This window comes from Symsagittifera roscoffensis, chromosome 7 (genome assembly GCF_963678635.1).
Source record: "Symsagittifera roscoffensis chromosome 7, txSymRosc1.1, whole genome shotgun sequence".
Classification (NCBI taxonomy): domain Eukaryota; kingdom Metazoa; phylum Xenacoelomorpha; order Acoela; family Convolutidae; genus Symsagittifera; species Symsagittifera roscoffensis.
Genome location: NC_087068.1, coordinates 6,371,651 through 6,387,226, shown reverse-complemented (window position 1 = coordinate 6,387,226; position 15,576 = coordinate 6,371,651). Strand labels below are relative to the sequence as shown.

Below are 15,576 nucleotides of genomic sequence, written 5' to 3'. Positions count from 1 at the left end.
TCAATAAATTCAGACAATGTATAACAAATCACATGTCTGGCATAAGTTTCCTCGTGGAATAAAAATTGGATGATCCATTACTTCGTTCATTTGAACATCAAATAATTTTGCTCTAAAACAATTTCAACGAGTAGCGGATTTAGGGGGAGGTGGGAGCCAAATTTTTCTGAAGGAGCCAATCTATACTAATTTTGAGGGGGGAGCGCGCGCCGAAAAAACGCAATTGTTTGGTCGAAATTTTCCAATAAGTGCCTAAAAACGCCTTTTTTCAAAAATTTGCCTTCGCCGCAGAAAATTTGGTCTAATTAGGGTCTTTATAGTGGTTTGGGGGAGCTCAGAAAATCAATTTGGTCGACCTAAAAAAAAGGTCGACAAAGTTTTTAATTTTTTTTTGAAAATTCGCCCCCCCCCCCCTCCCTCGAGAAATTTCTAGATGCTCGCCTGATGCCAACTGCTTTATCACCTAAATTAATTTATCACCTAATTTGTCAAATATAAATTTACAATTGGAGAATTTAATCTAATTTATCAGAATATACAGAGTATAATCAGAATATATAATCAGTATAACAAGAAGTTTTTTGGGATAGCTAGAGTAAGTTGTTTGAGTAGTTTTCATCATTGGGCATGGCATTGTCTTTAATCCAGTCTTTGAAATTAAAGACATTTGTATAAACATCTGGCTTGTGATGGTCGCACCCAGGCTCTCCGAACGACGTAATTCCAAACAGTTTCCATATCCAAAAAAAGCCATAAGATGGATTATAACTCCTGTGCATCTTCAAAAGGGGGCCCCCACTATCCCCGTTACACACACCCCCTAGAAAATCTTTCTTCCCTGTGCAAATATTATTTTCAGTTATGTCATATTTAGAGGGGTCATAGAATGATTCGCAGAAGTCTACCGATACTACTCGCACGTCTAGTTTTTGCAGAAAATTCTGACTGCCGCTTAAAGTTGTGTTCGGTTCGGTCGAACCCCACCCGAGAACAGTTGCAATTTCACCAGCGTGTAAGTGTACTCTAGGCAACTCAATCGGCCTGACCAATTCACTTTCTACCAATTCTGTTTCTAGGAAAAGCAGAGCAATGTCGTTGCCTTTTTTCGGGTTTATGAAATCTGGATGCTTCACATAACTAGCTACTTTTATATATTGACCTCCAGTTCGATTATTTGCATCTAAAACTCCAGCTAGGATGTAATAATTGTAATAAGCGTCAATGCAATGAGCGGCTGTTATTATTGTTCGACGATTGTATATGGAACCTCCGCATATGTGCCCATAGATTATCTGCACACTTACCATGAAACCGTAATCGCCCTCCTTAACATTGTAGCCATCTATTATCTCTACAGAGTCAGGTACTAGTTGCTTGTTCAAATTGAAACAACTGACAATTTCAAAAAGAAAAATGAACACAAAAAGCACACAAAAGTTCATTTTCTTATTTTTGAATAGAAAACTGATTGAATTTATACGACTGAATTTGAACAACGAAAGGCAAAAGTGACTTTATGGAACTACCTATAAAATTTATCACGAAGACTTGTCAATTCACCAAACACTACTTAATAGATAAGAAATCTTCTTTTACTTTCAAAAGAACTTAAAACAGCTCAAAAGTTTAATTTGTTTACCAAATACAAATCTGTCAGGTCTAGAAAAAAATTTGATTTGATTGTTTATAGTTTTACTTAGGTAGACAAATTTTTGCTAATTGTTTGACGTAGCAGTTAAATCCACCAAATGAAAGCCGCTTAGAAGTAAATTATGTAGAAGGAAAAGCTTGAATCAACCCGTCATTATAAATCTTCTTACTGTCTAACACAAAGCCCAACTTGAAAGTACCACGAACAGAACCAATGTGTCAAGAAAACCTCAGAAGTTCTAATAATCAGAATTTTAAAGAAAATCTTAAAATCACGCTGAAAAATTATCTACAATAATACAATACGCCCTGACAAAGTACCGTCAACAGCTCGAAATAAAACTACTTCCAGCTGTTTCCTTAGGTAAACAAGACTGCAGGTACATCAAGGCAAAACCTTGAATGTTAATTCCGACGGCTCCAACTCGTTTTCAATAGTTTTTCGTAATTAAAATATTGACAAACTGTGAATTTGGGGCTGATAGTGTCAAGTTTTAATCCTTGAACGACCAATTAGCTTGCTCCAATTCAATTTGGATTTTGCTCCAATTCAATTTGGATTTTGTTTGTAGTCTGGGATAATACACATATCAGCATTTTTTTTAGTATGAGGCAGATAGTTTGGTGACTTAATTTTAGATGGCTCCAAGAAAAAAATTAGATAATGGTTCGCATTTTTTAACGTTTTTTTTTCACAAAAATTGCAAGACCCATTTTTCCTACTTGCTTTTTCCTGGAACACAGCTATCATGCTTGTACAGTTCTTTTGAAAAAAACCCAGTTATGATTATCCTCCCTTTTTTCGAAGGTGGAACATTGATATATCACAGCAACATTCAATCGTGCAGCTTATCTTCACTTCACCGGTGTCAGACAATTAAAACGGAAAATGTTAAGACGAGTTCTTTAACATTCAGAAGACGTCTTATTTTGTAGAATGCGCATTAATTTTGAAATTAATTTTGCAAAATACGAAAACTATGCGCGTTAAATAGGATTTATAAAAAAAAAATTCAATTCTGTATTACTCGAAAATTATATTTAGTCGATTTAGGCATAATTTTAGATAATTATTATGTATTTTATGTAATTCCTGTCAAATAGGTATTTGAAAAAAAGTTAAAAGCTGCTTCATCAGCTATAGGCTATAGCATACTGCAGTTTTTAAAAAATTGATCATTTGAGAAAAACTATGTCGGCAAAGTGTCTTGTAGTCTAAATTATTGTCAATATTATTCATGTGGAACAATTTTCACTTATATAGACCTAATCTCCAGGCATGGATGCACTTTCATTGAAAAGATACAGCTCTGACTAGTTTGAATCTTCCAACTACAAAAAATTAAGAATAGTTCGATACAGAAATTTTAGTACAATTTTGGTGTGCTGCTATTACAATCCAAGTGTTGCTTCCGTCGCATTAAACTAAAAATTAAACACACGCGAGGCAGAACTTGACATTACTTGCAATATTACGAAAGCATAGCATTGCAAGTTGTGACCAAATAGACAGTGAGCTGCAATTAAATAAGTCGAAATTTTTTTTTGAAAAACAACAAAACTTTTGGAAAAACGAAAAATTCAATCTAAGAAAACCAGAGAAAAACTACAACCACTAGCATTACACAAGTATTTAGTATTTTCCGAGCGTTCACTTAAGCAACAACACGTGCTCAGACGCCACTTGATCCGAAAACCAAAAGAAATGTCGAAGGAAATTTATGTCTTAAAAAAACTTGAAAAAAAAATCAAATACTTTTGGAAAAAGAGACGAGAAACACAGTCACTAGCATTAAACAAGCTTTTAGTATTTTCCGAGCGTTCACTAAGCCAGCAAAACGTGGTTAGAAGCCAACTAATCCGAAAACAAAAATGAAAAGAAAGAAAATGTTATCATAAATAAAAAGTTTTTCTTTTGAAATACGGAAAATCGTATCTCAGAAAAACAGAGAAGAAACACAACCACTAGTATTGAACAAATTTTAGTTTTTCAGAGCGTTCACTAAGCTGACAACGCGTGATTAGACGCCAATAGATCCGAAAACAAAAAAATGTCACAGGAAATTGTTCTCAGAGAAACAAAATACTACCATTAAACAAGCTTTTATTATTTTCCAAGCATTCAATTAGTCAACAACACGTGATTAGAAGCCAACTAATCCAAAAACAAAGAAGTGTCGAAGAAAATTTGTATCATAAACAATTAAATATATATATTTTTGGAAATACGAAAAACTCTATCTCAAAAAACACAGAAGAAACACAATCACTAGCATTGAACACATTTTAGTATTTTTCAAGCTATCACTAAGCTGACACCATGTGGTTAGACGCCACTATATCCAAATTAAAAATGCCAAAGAAAATTGTCAACAGAAAAATTTTGAGCGATTAAAAATTTTCATACTGCGAACCGACTAGACAAGTTGAAACAGTTTCCATAAATTCAAAAGAAAACTTTAAAGAAATATTTCTACCCATTTTCCAGTTATTGAGAGCCAAAAGTATTAATTTGAAGTTCCTTCATTATAAAAAGTATTGCTTGTTGAGTTTTCGAAAGAAAACAACTCGATTTTAGAAAACTGGAGTATAGGGGTTTTTTTCGCTTCGAAATCTTAAAATAAAATAACTTTAGAAATATGTAATCAACTTATTGTCAATTGTTTCAGCTTTCAATTTGGCTTTCAATTAAAAATGAAATAAAGTGAACTTGAAAAGAAAAAAAATGTTTTCTCTTCTTTTATCAACTTTCAAAAACTTCATTTTAGTATTTTTGGGCTAAAGCCAAATTTGCAGCTCTAAGCCAGAGATACCAGTACTTTTCTACAGAATCAGCTCAGCTACTGAAACATTTTTGAACTCAATTTGCGGTCTTGAAAGTAAACTGGAACCCATAAACAAACTTTATTTAATGAATGAGAACTGAAAAATTCAAGTGTGAATGACAACTGAAAAGTTCCAGTGTAAACGCAATGAAACGATGCAATAAAAAAGCAATTGAGCAATCAGGAGAAAAAAGACGCTAAACAAGGGCCAGTATTACTTCGCACTGTAACAGCAAAATTTTATCGATTCGACGAATCATAAATTGGGACTAAGTGGGGCGGCGGGTTCTTAAGTTTTCAACTTTTTCTTAGATCTTCTTGGGCTCAATTCTGGACAAAAAAGTGACAAGCAACTCGTACCCTGCTGCATCAACTCTGGTATCTCTGTCAAACTCTTTGAAGACAGTTTTTAAACTACCTCTTCTCACATCTTGATCTAAACTTAATTGTTGTCGTGAAAAACAAAATATAGAAACATCTGTTTTGACCATTGAAACAAAGCAAAACTAGGTCAACCTGCTTATAAAACAAAAGCCGGAACAATTGAATCTAGTCAAAGCTTCATGCTTAAAAATTTTGCAAAAAACGTTTCATGCTAAAAAATCTTGCAAAAAAATCAACTTGCAAAAAAGGGGTCTTTCCTGGAAGCGAACCCTGAATCTTCGTAGTGACAAGCATAGCATGTACATTATCACCACGCTAAGCATGCATCATAAGAAGTAAAATTTAACTTGTTTATGACCAAGATGTCTAACGGTTTGCGATTCTACTAAACAAATTGTTACTCTGGAAGAAGGTCTTTGTTTCAATTTGATAAAACTTGCTACTCGAAAAAACTATTTAAAACCTCAGGCATCAAAAATATTTCTTTGTTATTTCTAAACTTTTGAGGAGAATAGCCAACAAAAAGATGAAAAAAGTAAAAATAAATATTTCAATCGTGCGAACTTCAGCTGCTGAAAAATCCAAACTATTTAAAAACAATTAGAAAAAAATTAAGACTTAACCGGAACCTAGCCGTCAAAAACTGAAACAATGAATCCAAAAACATGATTAACTCTAATATTCAGCAAGCTCTCAATACGGTCAACGTAGCCTCAATTGTACTTAACACGCTGTACTGGATAATACAGCAGTTTTTCAAAAAAAAACGAAAATTGAGCGGACATAAGATAAAACAAAAACCATAAATCCAAAAAATCCAAGTTTTTTTCCAATCGTTTTTCTGTCTATTAGCATGTGTAATTTGTCGATTATTAACATGATCAACAAGTCGCCAGATCAATGCTGTTATTTGACTATTTTAAATCAGCACTTGACCTTGCTGTAAAAAAAACATGTTTCGTACAGATTTGTACAAAAAATTAGTTATGTGAAAAATCTATCCCGATCAGATTCACACTTGCTATCGCACGTGAAAAAAAAAGAAGAGAACAATTTAAATTACAGACATGCTCAAAAATATCTGTTACCGGGACGCTCGATCGCATCATATGCCAAATAATGGCTCAAATGATTGTTTGAAACTCAATATTAACCTGAAAAGGTCAATACTCTGATTTAATAACGCTTGCTAATCGCAAGTGTAACAATATAAAAAAGAAGATTTGACCCAGAAGCACACATTATCAATAGTAAACATATGATATAACTTGAGAATGTAAAACATTCAAAATGTTGATTTGCAAATTGGTGCAATTCAAACCACATTCAAAATAAAAATTTTGAAAAACTTGATACATCGAAAAGACACTCTATTCGTATCCAGAAAACTCTGAACCTGGAACAGCTTTCAAATAAACTCATACGAATCAATTAAACTTACAAAAATACCAGAAAAAAAGCAGGTTCAAACGCAAAACAACAAAAAACTCAGAATCAATTGCTCAATACCATCAACTAAAAAATGTTATGCATTTATCTGCATTAAAAAAACAGAAAGAAATGAAAAAAAAAACATTATTTCAGAATCAATCTCTAGACCAAAAAATTATCAAAACTTGCGATACTCCGCATAAAGGGCATTGCAAGCTAGAGACAGAAAACGGAAGGAAAGCCATTTAGTCAAAAAAACAATGAAAAATCCAAAACCACAATTACAAAAACTTTTAGTTTTGTCTAACATGGGGTTCAATTTGAAGAAAAAGGTCCAGAAAACAACCACTGGCGTTAAAAAAGTATTCAGAAGTTTTCTTATCGAATAGCAGTGTAAGCCGACAATTATTAGGTTAACTCCCAGGGGCCGACGCTCCCATGCTACTTTTCAACGGTGAAAAAGGTCACTATGCAATGAAAACTAGCCGAACATATGATGCTAAAAAAAACTTTTACTTGAAAAAACCTAAGGAAATTTGACACAAAAATTAGATTGAGATCAAGTTTACAAATAACAGGAACAATTAAAAAATAAAACTAAAACGAAAATCGCTATCAGCACATGAAAAACACGAGACTTGGCAGCTAGGCCGACAGAACATGAGCAGACAAACGATAAGCCTTTTAAAACGGAATACTTCTTGTTTGAAACTAAAACGAGCACTGACAAGCATAAAAATTCGACAAAACTACCTCTACAAACGTATCACTCCAATGATGTTCGTTTTGTGGAAAAACAAGACGAGAAACATAAGACCCAGCGTATAATGAGCACAGACACCAAAAAAACCAAGCGGTTACTAGGTATACAATAATGGTAGACGCCTGTTGAGCCAAAAAAAGAAGTCCAAGAAAATTATGTGCTATGAAGTTTTTCAATCTCCTCAAGCACAAAAACGCATCTCAAGCTTTACTTATATCTTCGAAGGTTTTGGATACGGCAGTCTTGAACGAAGAAAACTCCCTGAGTCCATTCTTTGCAAAGTAAGCCGACCAACATTTATCAGGCAATCGATAGTGGCAAATCAATTTTTTCCAGAAAAAATTCTATATAGAAAACTAGGCCCCAGCCAGGACTCGAACACCAGACCATAGGGTCCCAAAGCACGCACTTTACCACTAGACCTTATATGAAGGGCTTAGAATTTACCAAGATTTCATAATATAGCAAGGCCAATTGCATAGATTTGTGAGAAAATCTGTTTATGAAAAAAATCTATTCCTTATTAGAAGTCACAAGCTTAAAACCAAGCATTTGATCAAGCTTAAAATCGAAAAATAAATTGATTAAAAGATCTTCTAGTGATACTTTGATCCATATCTGACCACATGCATAACTCTTTTCACTGTTCTTAATTGCAGACTATTTAAAAGTATAGAACTAAATTTAATTGTCAAAATAGTGATAAAAACGCTAGCATATCTGGTCAAATGTCAAAACATGGAGCAGCGATGAACAGGCGCATGTATATATAATTTAAAATTCTTCAGAAGCATTTGCATTGTTTTCTAGCAAACTAGATACTGTTCTGATACCATATGCTCAGCTTCACAATTGAACTATTAAGTTTGCAGTTTATGCAATTGAAGGGGCACACATTACATTTCATTCCAAAGGAATGTGGAAATTGCTTCAGCTTCATATCAATACAAAGCTACACAAAATATTAAATCGACCTAAACCAGTGTCATAAGTTACTATCTTTTCAGCAAATAAATTGAACTTAATGCAAAACAAAGTAACGCGACTTCAGTTAATATTAAACTAAAACTATTTTTAGGTATTAATTGAAGCCGCTTTTATCCTGAAACACATTTTTCAAAAGCGGACGTTGATTCAATTTTTAGAATGGCATGGCAAAGTGTTTAGTTTCTGTTCAAAAAAGTTCATTTTCCGACAAAATAGTTTACTGCTGCTCACTTTTAGAAGCTCTGGATTGCGCATTAGGGCTGTTTACTTTCTTCCGCTTGAAAACCTGTCTGTCAGATGGTGTGCCCGAATGGTAAGTGTGGTAGACAGTAGTTTGTTCACCATCACTAGCTGGCCTCGCACCATTTTGGACTCTATTTTGATGCTCTTTAGGATTGGTGTTCGCCGGAGAGATATCTCCATTAGGAGGCAGGCTTCGGTACCTCACCGGACTTATACTGCCAAAAAGAAAGCTGGAACCATTGGTGGGGAAGGAATTGAATGCCGGGAACTGATTCAAAGTAGGCATAAATGGGTGATTTTGCAGTACGGTATTATACCCGAATCCCCCCTTCACAAAATCGTTTCCCGTTTCTTTCTTGTCACTCGGTCGACCCATTCTAGGCGATAGAAGTTGCTGGGTGACCGATGTTGATGTCGGTATTTCAGGTAAAAGTCCGTAATCTGGACTGGAACTCAAAATTGTCAAGTTTCCAAGGTTACTGTAATTAGCACCATGATGGGTTAAATCATCTGTCCACGCATGATTCGGTTCGCTTATTCCTGCAAAAGGAGCACCAGGTTCATGATTTGAAATATTTCCATTTTCTAGAGGATCCAAGCCCACTTGACTTCTTTTCGCCCAGTATTGCTGCAGCTCCAAATTATGGCGTCCCATTAGTTGTTCTTTTGCTTTATTAAATGTTCTAGAATATTCCACAACCTCTTGACGCTGTCGGTCGAGCATTGAAAAGTAATTGTGCTGGTCTTTGTCGTTTGCATATGCTTGCAAATTCGGACTGCCGACAACTGTTTGCATTTGATCGACGGTAGAAAGGAGATTTGAATGCTTGCCGCCAAGGAACCTTCTAGAAGGCGATCTGGACAAGCTTCTAGGCCTTCCGTTGGCACCCAAAGTCGCAGTAGTCATATGCTGGCTTATAACATTTGCTGATGATCTAGGACTGACAGGAGGTGTAAATTCCGAACTTCCGGCGTTGCTCGAATCGTCTAAACCATGAAACACATTCGCATCCAGAGGTTCGTAAATTACTGTCGGAGTAACCGAGCCCATTGATGTCGCCACTCGGGTTAAGGACGATGGAGAATGAATATCGTGTGAGTTTAAAACAGGAAACGACGACTTATAAGACGAGTGTCCATTGACACCGCCGGCATTCGTCATTATGGACTCCTCGTCAACTATAATTGGGCTGACACATGTGACCTTGAATCGGCCAACTTTTGAGGTCACCGATGTCGGTGACGACCCCGCGTCACCAGTCACTACTTGTAGACTAATAGAGGGCAAAGGATCGATTGCCACGATTTGCGAACCTTCCGAGCTCACTACAATCGTAGACTCTGAACTTGGAGTTTCAACCTGAACATCTGATGATTCCTTTTTATCCGCAACTTTAGACACAAAAAATCTGCCCACTTTTGTAGGAGTAATGTTGTTAGTCGCTGACGCACCAACTGATACGGGCGAAGAGCCTTCCGGAATCACTAAACAGCTCTGGCCTATCGGTGCTTGCAAAGTCACTGGAGGAATCGCTTGCGACTCTGTGCTTGTTATGGTTGACGGATTACTATTCGTAGTGGAACCTTCTTGACTTGTTCCAGCCAAATGTCTCTCGGTTTGAGTACTTGGAGTACCGTAAATTTGACTCATCTGACTTGAAAACTGGTTTCCAACTGAGCCATGAGAAGTATTTCCAGATGATCGATGTGTAGTGCTATGAGCTGAGCTGTGATTGGTTAATGACTCCAGAGACTGATAGCGCATCTGATTGGCTGACAAGTTGGACTGTTGAATACTAGCCGAAGATATGTTACTCTGGTTGCTACTAGTAAAGGTGTTCACCGTATGAGTGCTGACATTTTGAGATAATTGAGCCATGCTTCTGAAAGGTTCCACGCTATGTTCCGATAACGCTTCTTCGTCACTCCGTTGCTGTACACTCGAAGATGTCGCTCCCGCAACATTCGAATTTACAACCGGAGCTCCCGAAACATTGCCGACTGAATGCGATGCCACCTCTTCCAACAATTGGTTCATTTTGCGATACACGCTGTTGTACACAAATTGCAGCTGATTCATGATTTGCTGAAGAAGCTCCAAATTACCAAGTGCCATGTTAGAATTTCCACTTTGCGCCATGACTAATGTAACTTGATACATCTGCATTTGTAGACTTTGGATCTCTATTTGACAAGACATTAAAATGTTTTGCACTCGGTGTGCTCTCATATTACAATGCAGATTGCTCGATTGCTGATTTTGTAACACTTCGCCGCTGTTTTGTTGCATTGGAGGTGCATGAGGAATGAATTGTTGCTGGGAACTCGAATTACCTTGACTTCCGCTTGTGCCACTTGAGGACAAATTTGACTGACTGTTCAAAGGAGCGGCTCCGTGCGACGATCCAAAGAAGTGTCCGACATTCCCCAAACTGCTGCTTCCACTTAAAAAAGTGGAATCATGTAACATTGGGGGCACAACTGAGCTGGAGCTGGCGTGCGTCACTGAGTTGTGAGGCCTCTGCGCTTTTTGCAAGTAGTGCAAGCCCATCAATTTCTGATGCAGCATCGAAATGTCTGTATGTTGGTGGCCATGTCCTGGTCTTGACGTTGTTCCCGGGGTCTTGTGAGAACTTGAGGATCCGTGGTGTGGCTGCGAGGTACCCGGCAAGTCTTGCATGTGACTATAATTATAATTCATATTATGATGTTGATGACTCGGCCCTGCATGATTTTGAATCGAATGTAGACCCGTGTGATTACCGTGCGCTGAATGGCTGACGCTAGGGTTGTTACTGCTACTTATCGCAGGGATATGCTCGTCAAAAGCGGACGTCCTTTCCCTCTCCTCTTCTGACGCATGTGATTGTCCCGAGGAAACTCCGTTATTGGGCATCATTGTCGAATTGAGTCTTGTCATTGTAACCGGATTTGAGAACGTTAGAATTTGTTCGTTGTTCTGTAGCTGGCTTGAATTGTCTGCTAAATTAGATTTAGGCCTTACTGCGTTCTGTGACTCGAGCGTAGAAACTGAAGTGCTTGCTCTTATGCCTGGTGTTTGCACACTGTGGGAAGGTAAATTGACTTCATTTAAGCTCTCATTACTTTCCTCGTTTTCTTCAGCAGAAATTGAAGTAGAAGGAACTTGAACTTTGCTCACTTGAAAGCGTCCCGTTCTTACTGGAGTTTGAGACTCTTCTGTGATTTCACTCGGCTTCGCTGGACTTGGAATTTTTTCGGGATCTTCAACTGAATACGATGGCCTTTCTCGTTTGATTAACATTTCTAGCTGTACAAAAAACTCGTCTTTTTGTGACAGAATAAGATGGTCGGCAGCTAGCAATGACTCGAATATCTCCACGGGTGTGTCCTCATCCAGGCTAAATTTAAATTGCACGTTTTTCTGATTGTACGCCTCGAATGCACATTCTATCATTGCCGCATCTGTAGATGTCAAGTTCATACTCCCACTGCCCATTGCGCCTTCATGTGAATTGGACCTGATTATCTGAAGTTTGATCGCTTTTATTCTGTCTTTCTTCGCTTTACTCTTTTTCTTTTCGGGAACAATAACTCCCACTGTACTTGCTGCCAGTGAAGTGCTAACAACAGTCCCATTAGCATTTGACAAGACTGTCACCACATTTGAATTCGGATCGTCCGTTAAAGATGATTCTGAGAAATTCAGAGGTCCCCTAGGAGGCAATCCTTGGTCACTCAATCTCGCATTAAACGCAATACTGCTCTGATCTTTGGACGTTGAGCTGTGTACAGAATAGATTTGCGGGGGCGTTTTGGAGTGAAAAGATGGTTGATGATGATGGCGAGGATTTCTAGCTGAGCCACTGCTACTATCCATTATTAATGAGCCTCCCGCTGATGTATTTATGCTACTATTTGGCTCTGTATTCGCATTGTTTGTGGCAAAATTATTAGAGGAAGTGGTTGGCTGAATAGAAAAAGAACCACTGTTTCCCCCCGCATTAGCAGTAGCATTTTGTTCCTTTTTCATTATATTAACAGCCTCGTCAATTGCCCTAGTTACTTTTTTCTGGTCCATTTCATCCAATAATCCCGAGTGTACCATTTCATTTGTCACTTGTGCAGGCATGTCTTTGCTCAGATCAAAGTCTATATGAATAGCCTCATTGTGACTATGGCCGATTTGGTGACCTCCCCTCTTCTTTTTCAGATCTTCCGTTTTCAGTCTCAATTGAATAATATTGCCCCCATCCTGAATTTCGCCTCTGTCTTTTTCAGACTGTTGAATTACCTCAACTTTAACAGTCGCGTCTTCGAAAAATTCATGTAAGAGAAGATCTTTGGCAGTGTATCTCAAATTGCGTTCAGACAGCGTGCAGCCTTCGATTATCTCCAGAATGACTGGATCTGAAACTCGTTCTAGACATTGCGGCTTGATACCGTTTGTTACTCTCTTGTAAATCTGAGCCGGATTTTGACACTCACTAAACGGGTATTCTCCGGTAACCATTTCTAACAAACACATTCCGAAAGCGTAGATATCGACGCTTTCGTCATAACGTTCTTCATACATTTCTGGAGCCATAAATTCGGGAGTTCCAATCACACTTTTTGCAAACGACTTGTTTTTCAAGGTCGCCAGCCCGAGATCCCCAATTTTTACAAGTCCAGTGGTTCCTGTGATGAAGATATTATCACATTTCAGGTCTCTATGTATCACCGGCATTTCCCTTGTGTGCATGTAATGCAAACCTTTCAAAATTTGCCTGCACCAATTAGTTAAAACTTTATTTTTGATTTGAACGCCTACGAATCGTTTCAGATACGCTTTCAGGGTTCCTGAAGTCATCAATTCTGTTACCATTACAATACACTTCCGACCATTGACGTCGACGCTCCACGAATCATAGAATCTGACTATGTTCGGATGTTGGAGAGTCTTCAACATCTCGACTTCTTCTTTGAACTTCTGGCGCTCAACTCGAGTCAATTTATGGACATGCAACTCACACCACGCTACGTCAACTCCTGTATCTCTATCAAGACCTTTGTAGACTGTTTTAAAACTACCCCGCCCGACCTCTTGAGCCATTTTAATGAACCTATTCGAGGGACTCCATTCAATAACTTGGTCTTCTTCATTATCCGCGTCCCGGTCTGATCCTCGACTGGTCGGACTAGGTAAACTGAACTGCTGGCGGATCCCAGATTCAGACGAAGTAGTTGTTAATGGGCCGAATGTAGGCGTAACGCCTGAAACAGCAGCAAGAAGGAGTTACCTTGACATCTTATGTCACCGTTGTTCCGGCTTTCGAAGAGAGTGACAGAATATTCAGGTTTCTTGTACTCTTAACTAACAATGTTTCTTTCAGACGAACAAATATATTCCGTCTAGAGTAAGTAATGAGAATATAGCCCATGTTTTATTGTTCCGACCACACCCTGGGTGCGAGAAACTGTGGCGTGCGGTCCGTTTTTTCTTCCCGACTTTGAGTACGATGGATTTCAAGTACTTTTAGATTTTAAAAAAATCTGAAAACTCTCGGTTTCCAGATAAAATTGAGAAGAGAGGCTGGCCATTCAATTAAATTCTTCTAGAGACTTAAACGCAATACTTTAGCTATTCTTACCACTGTTCCGACCATTGAAAGTAGGGAGGCGCTTTTTATTCGGATATTTTAGTTTTTTCTTTCTCTTTGCTTCCTCGCAAAATCAGGTTCCACGAATAATCATCAAATGGACATTTAAAATTTTTCAAAAAATTTTCCCAGTGTAGAGAAAACTGGTTTGAAATATTTGAGATTTAATCGAACTTCGAGCAAGTAACTCTCGTTATATTGAAATTTACTGTTTTTTAGAGTAAGAAAAGTTGAAAATAGATATTTTTTTGAAATTCTACTTTTTATGAATCTGGTCGGTACACACTGTGCTACTTGCACAGCAACCGGCAATCCTTGTTCTACTATAAAAACGGGCTATCTTTGCTTCAACTTATCTTTTTCTAGGTCTGGGTTCGTTCATTCATTAATCTAGTTTATTGTTCCGACCATTGACAATGGGATGGACCTTTGTATTCGGGTGTGTTTTGGTTTTTTCCTTGCATATCAGCTATCACAAACAATCATCGTTGAGAGTTGAGTGTTCTCATATTAAAGCCCTTTCAGTCGTGATTCGAACGACATTAAAACATTTCAAAAAAAATCCCGTGTTTGAAATTTTTTAATTTTCCTCTGATTTCGAGCGATTAAAGCGAGCAAGCGGGTTTACAATAGCTTATTTATGCTTAATTTAGGCCGTAAAAACTCGACTCAATAACTTCAAAAAATTTCGGCAGTTATTTTTTCTTTTCTACTCTTTTTTTTGTTCAAAAGCGTGTCCAATTTTCTTATTTTATTATGACTTTCGAATTTTCTAGTTTTCGTTCAGATCTTTACTTTAGTTTTTCTTCCAGATCTTTTTATCACAAGACGCAGAAAAAGAAACACACTAAATTGAAAAAAAACACACTTCCATTATTTTTTAAGATAATGGTCGGAACATTCTGTGCTATTTGCACAGTGACCGGCTATCCTTGATGCGTTGTTGACATATTTATTTGAGTCCAAAAAATGTAAATCTTACTTGTGTACTCATTGGTTCCGCTCATGAGCGCATCAGCATATGTAGACAAGGAAAGTGCCTCTATTGTAGGTTTGCCCGCACTTTTGCTCACGGCAGACAAAGATGTTGATGTTGTCGGGACAGTGAGCGATGGGGCAGTTATAGAGAAGGTATTCTTGTCGAATATCCTTTTCTCCTCTGGCAGGCAAATGGATACCCTTTTTGGCGTTGTTGTCTCATCGTTTACCTTGGATCCCGTTGCTGACGATGTCGATGCTTCAACAGTGCTCCCAACGACAGTACTACTTGCGGTGGCAACTTTTGAGTCTTTAACTTCTTCTTTAGAGGAACTGTTGGCTGACGATTCGACCCTTCCTGAGTTTTCTGTAGCACCATGGTCATTAGAATCATTGCTTGTTGTGCTCGGTACAGTCGAGGACATCTCGCGATGTTCCTCGGCTTGCTTCGGCCGGTTTGAGCGTGTCTCTTCGTTATCGCTCATAGCTGCTCTTTCTTTGCTGGATGAGTTAATTGGGGCGCTATGATTGTCTTGTCTTTTCCAATGACAGAGCTGACGAATCGCAACTGTTTGGGAATTGGGAAAATTGAACACATTCCAGTTCCAGAAAGAAGACTAACTACATTTGCAACTGAAAAAATAGACCATGCTTTCAAAACGTGACATATAATCGCGCTTGTCTAAATTTAATT

The 15,576-nt window shown here is 37.7% G+C and overlaps 2 protein-coding genes across 2 annotated transcripts; both read right to left on the bottom strand.

Annotated features, from left to right (window-relative positions):
- Positions 1 to 590: 590 nt before the first annotated feature.
- LOC134851869 (trypsin-7-like) lies at positions 591 to 1,442 on the bottom strand. Its single transcript, XM_063868146.1, has one exon. The coding sequence runs from the start codon at positions 1,440 to 1,442 to the stop codon at positions 591 to 593; it is 852 nt and encodes a 283-aa protein (XP_063724216.1).
- Positions 1,443 to 7,679: 6,237 nt separating this feature from the next.
- LOC134850946 (serine/threonine-protein kinase WNK-like) lies at positions 7,680 to 15,511 on the bottom strand. The gene is made up of 2 exons (XM_063866776.1): positions 14,887 to 15,511; positions 7,680 to 13,518 (listed from the first exon to the last, which is right to left on the bottom strand). The coding sequence occupies exons 1-2, from the start codon at positions 15,365 to 15,367 to the stop codon at positions 8,258 to 8,260; spliced, it is 5,742 nt and encodes a 1,913-aa protein (XP_063722846.1). The 5' UTR covers positions 15,368 to 15,511; the 3' UTR covers positions 7,680 to 8,257.
- Between the last annotated feature and the right edge of the window lie 65 nt (positions 15,512 to 15,576).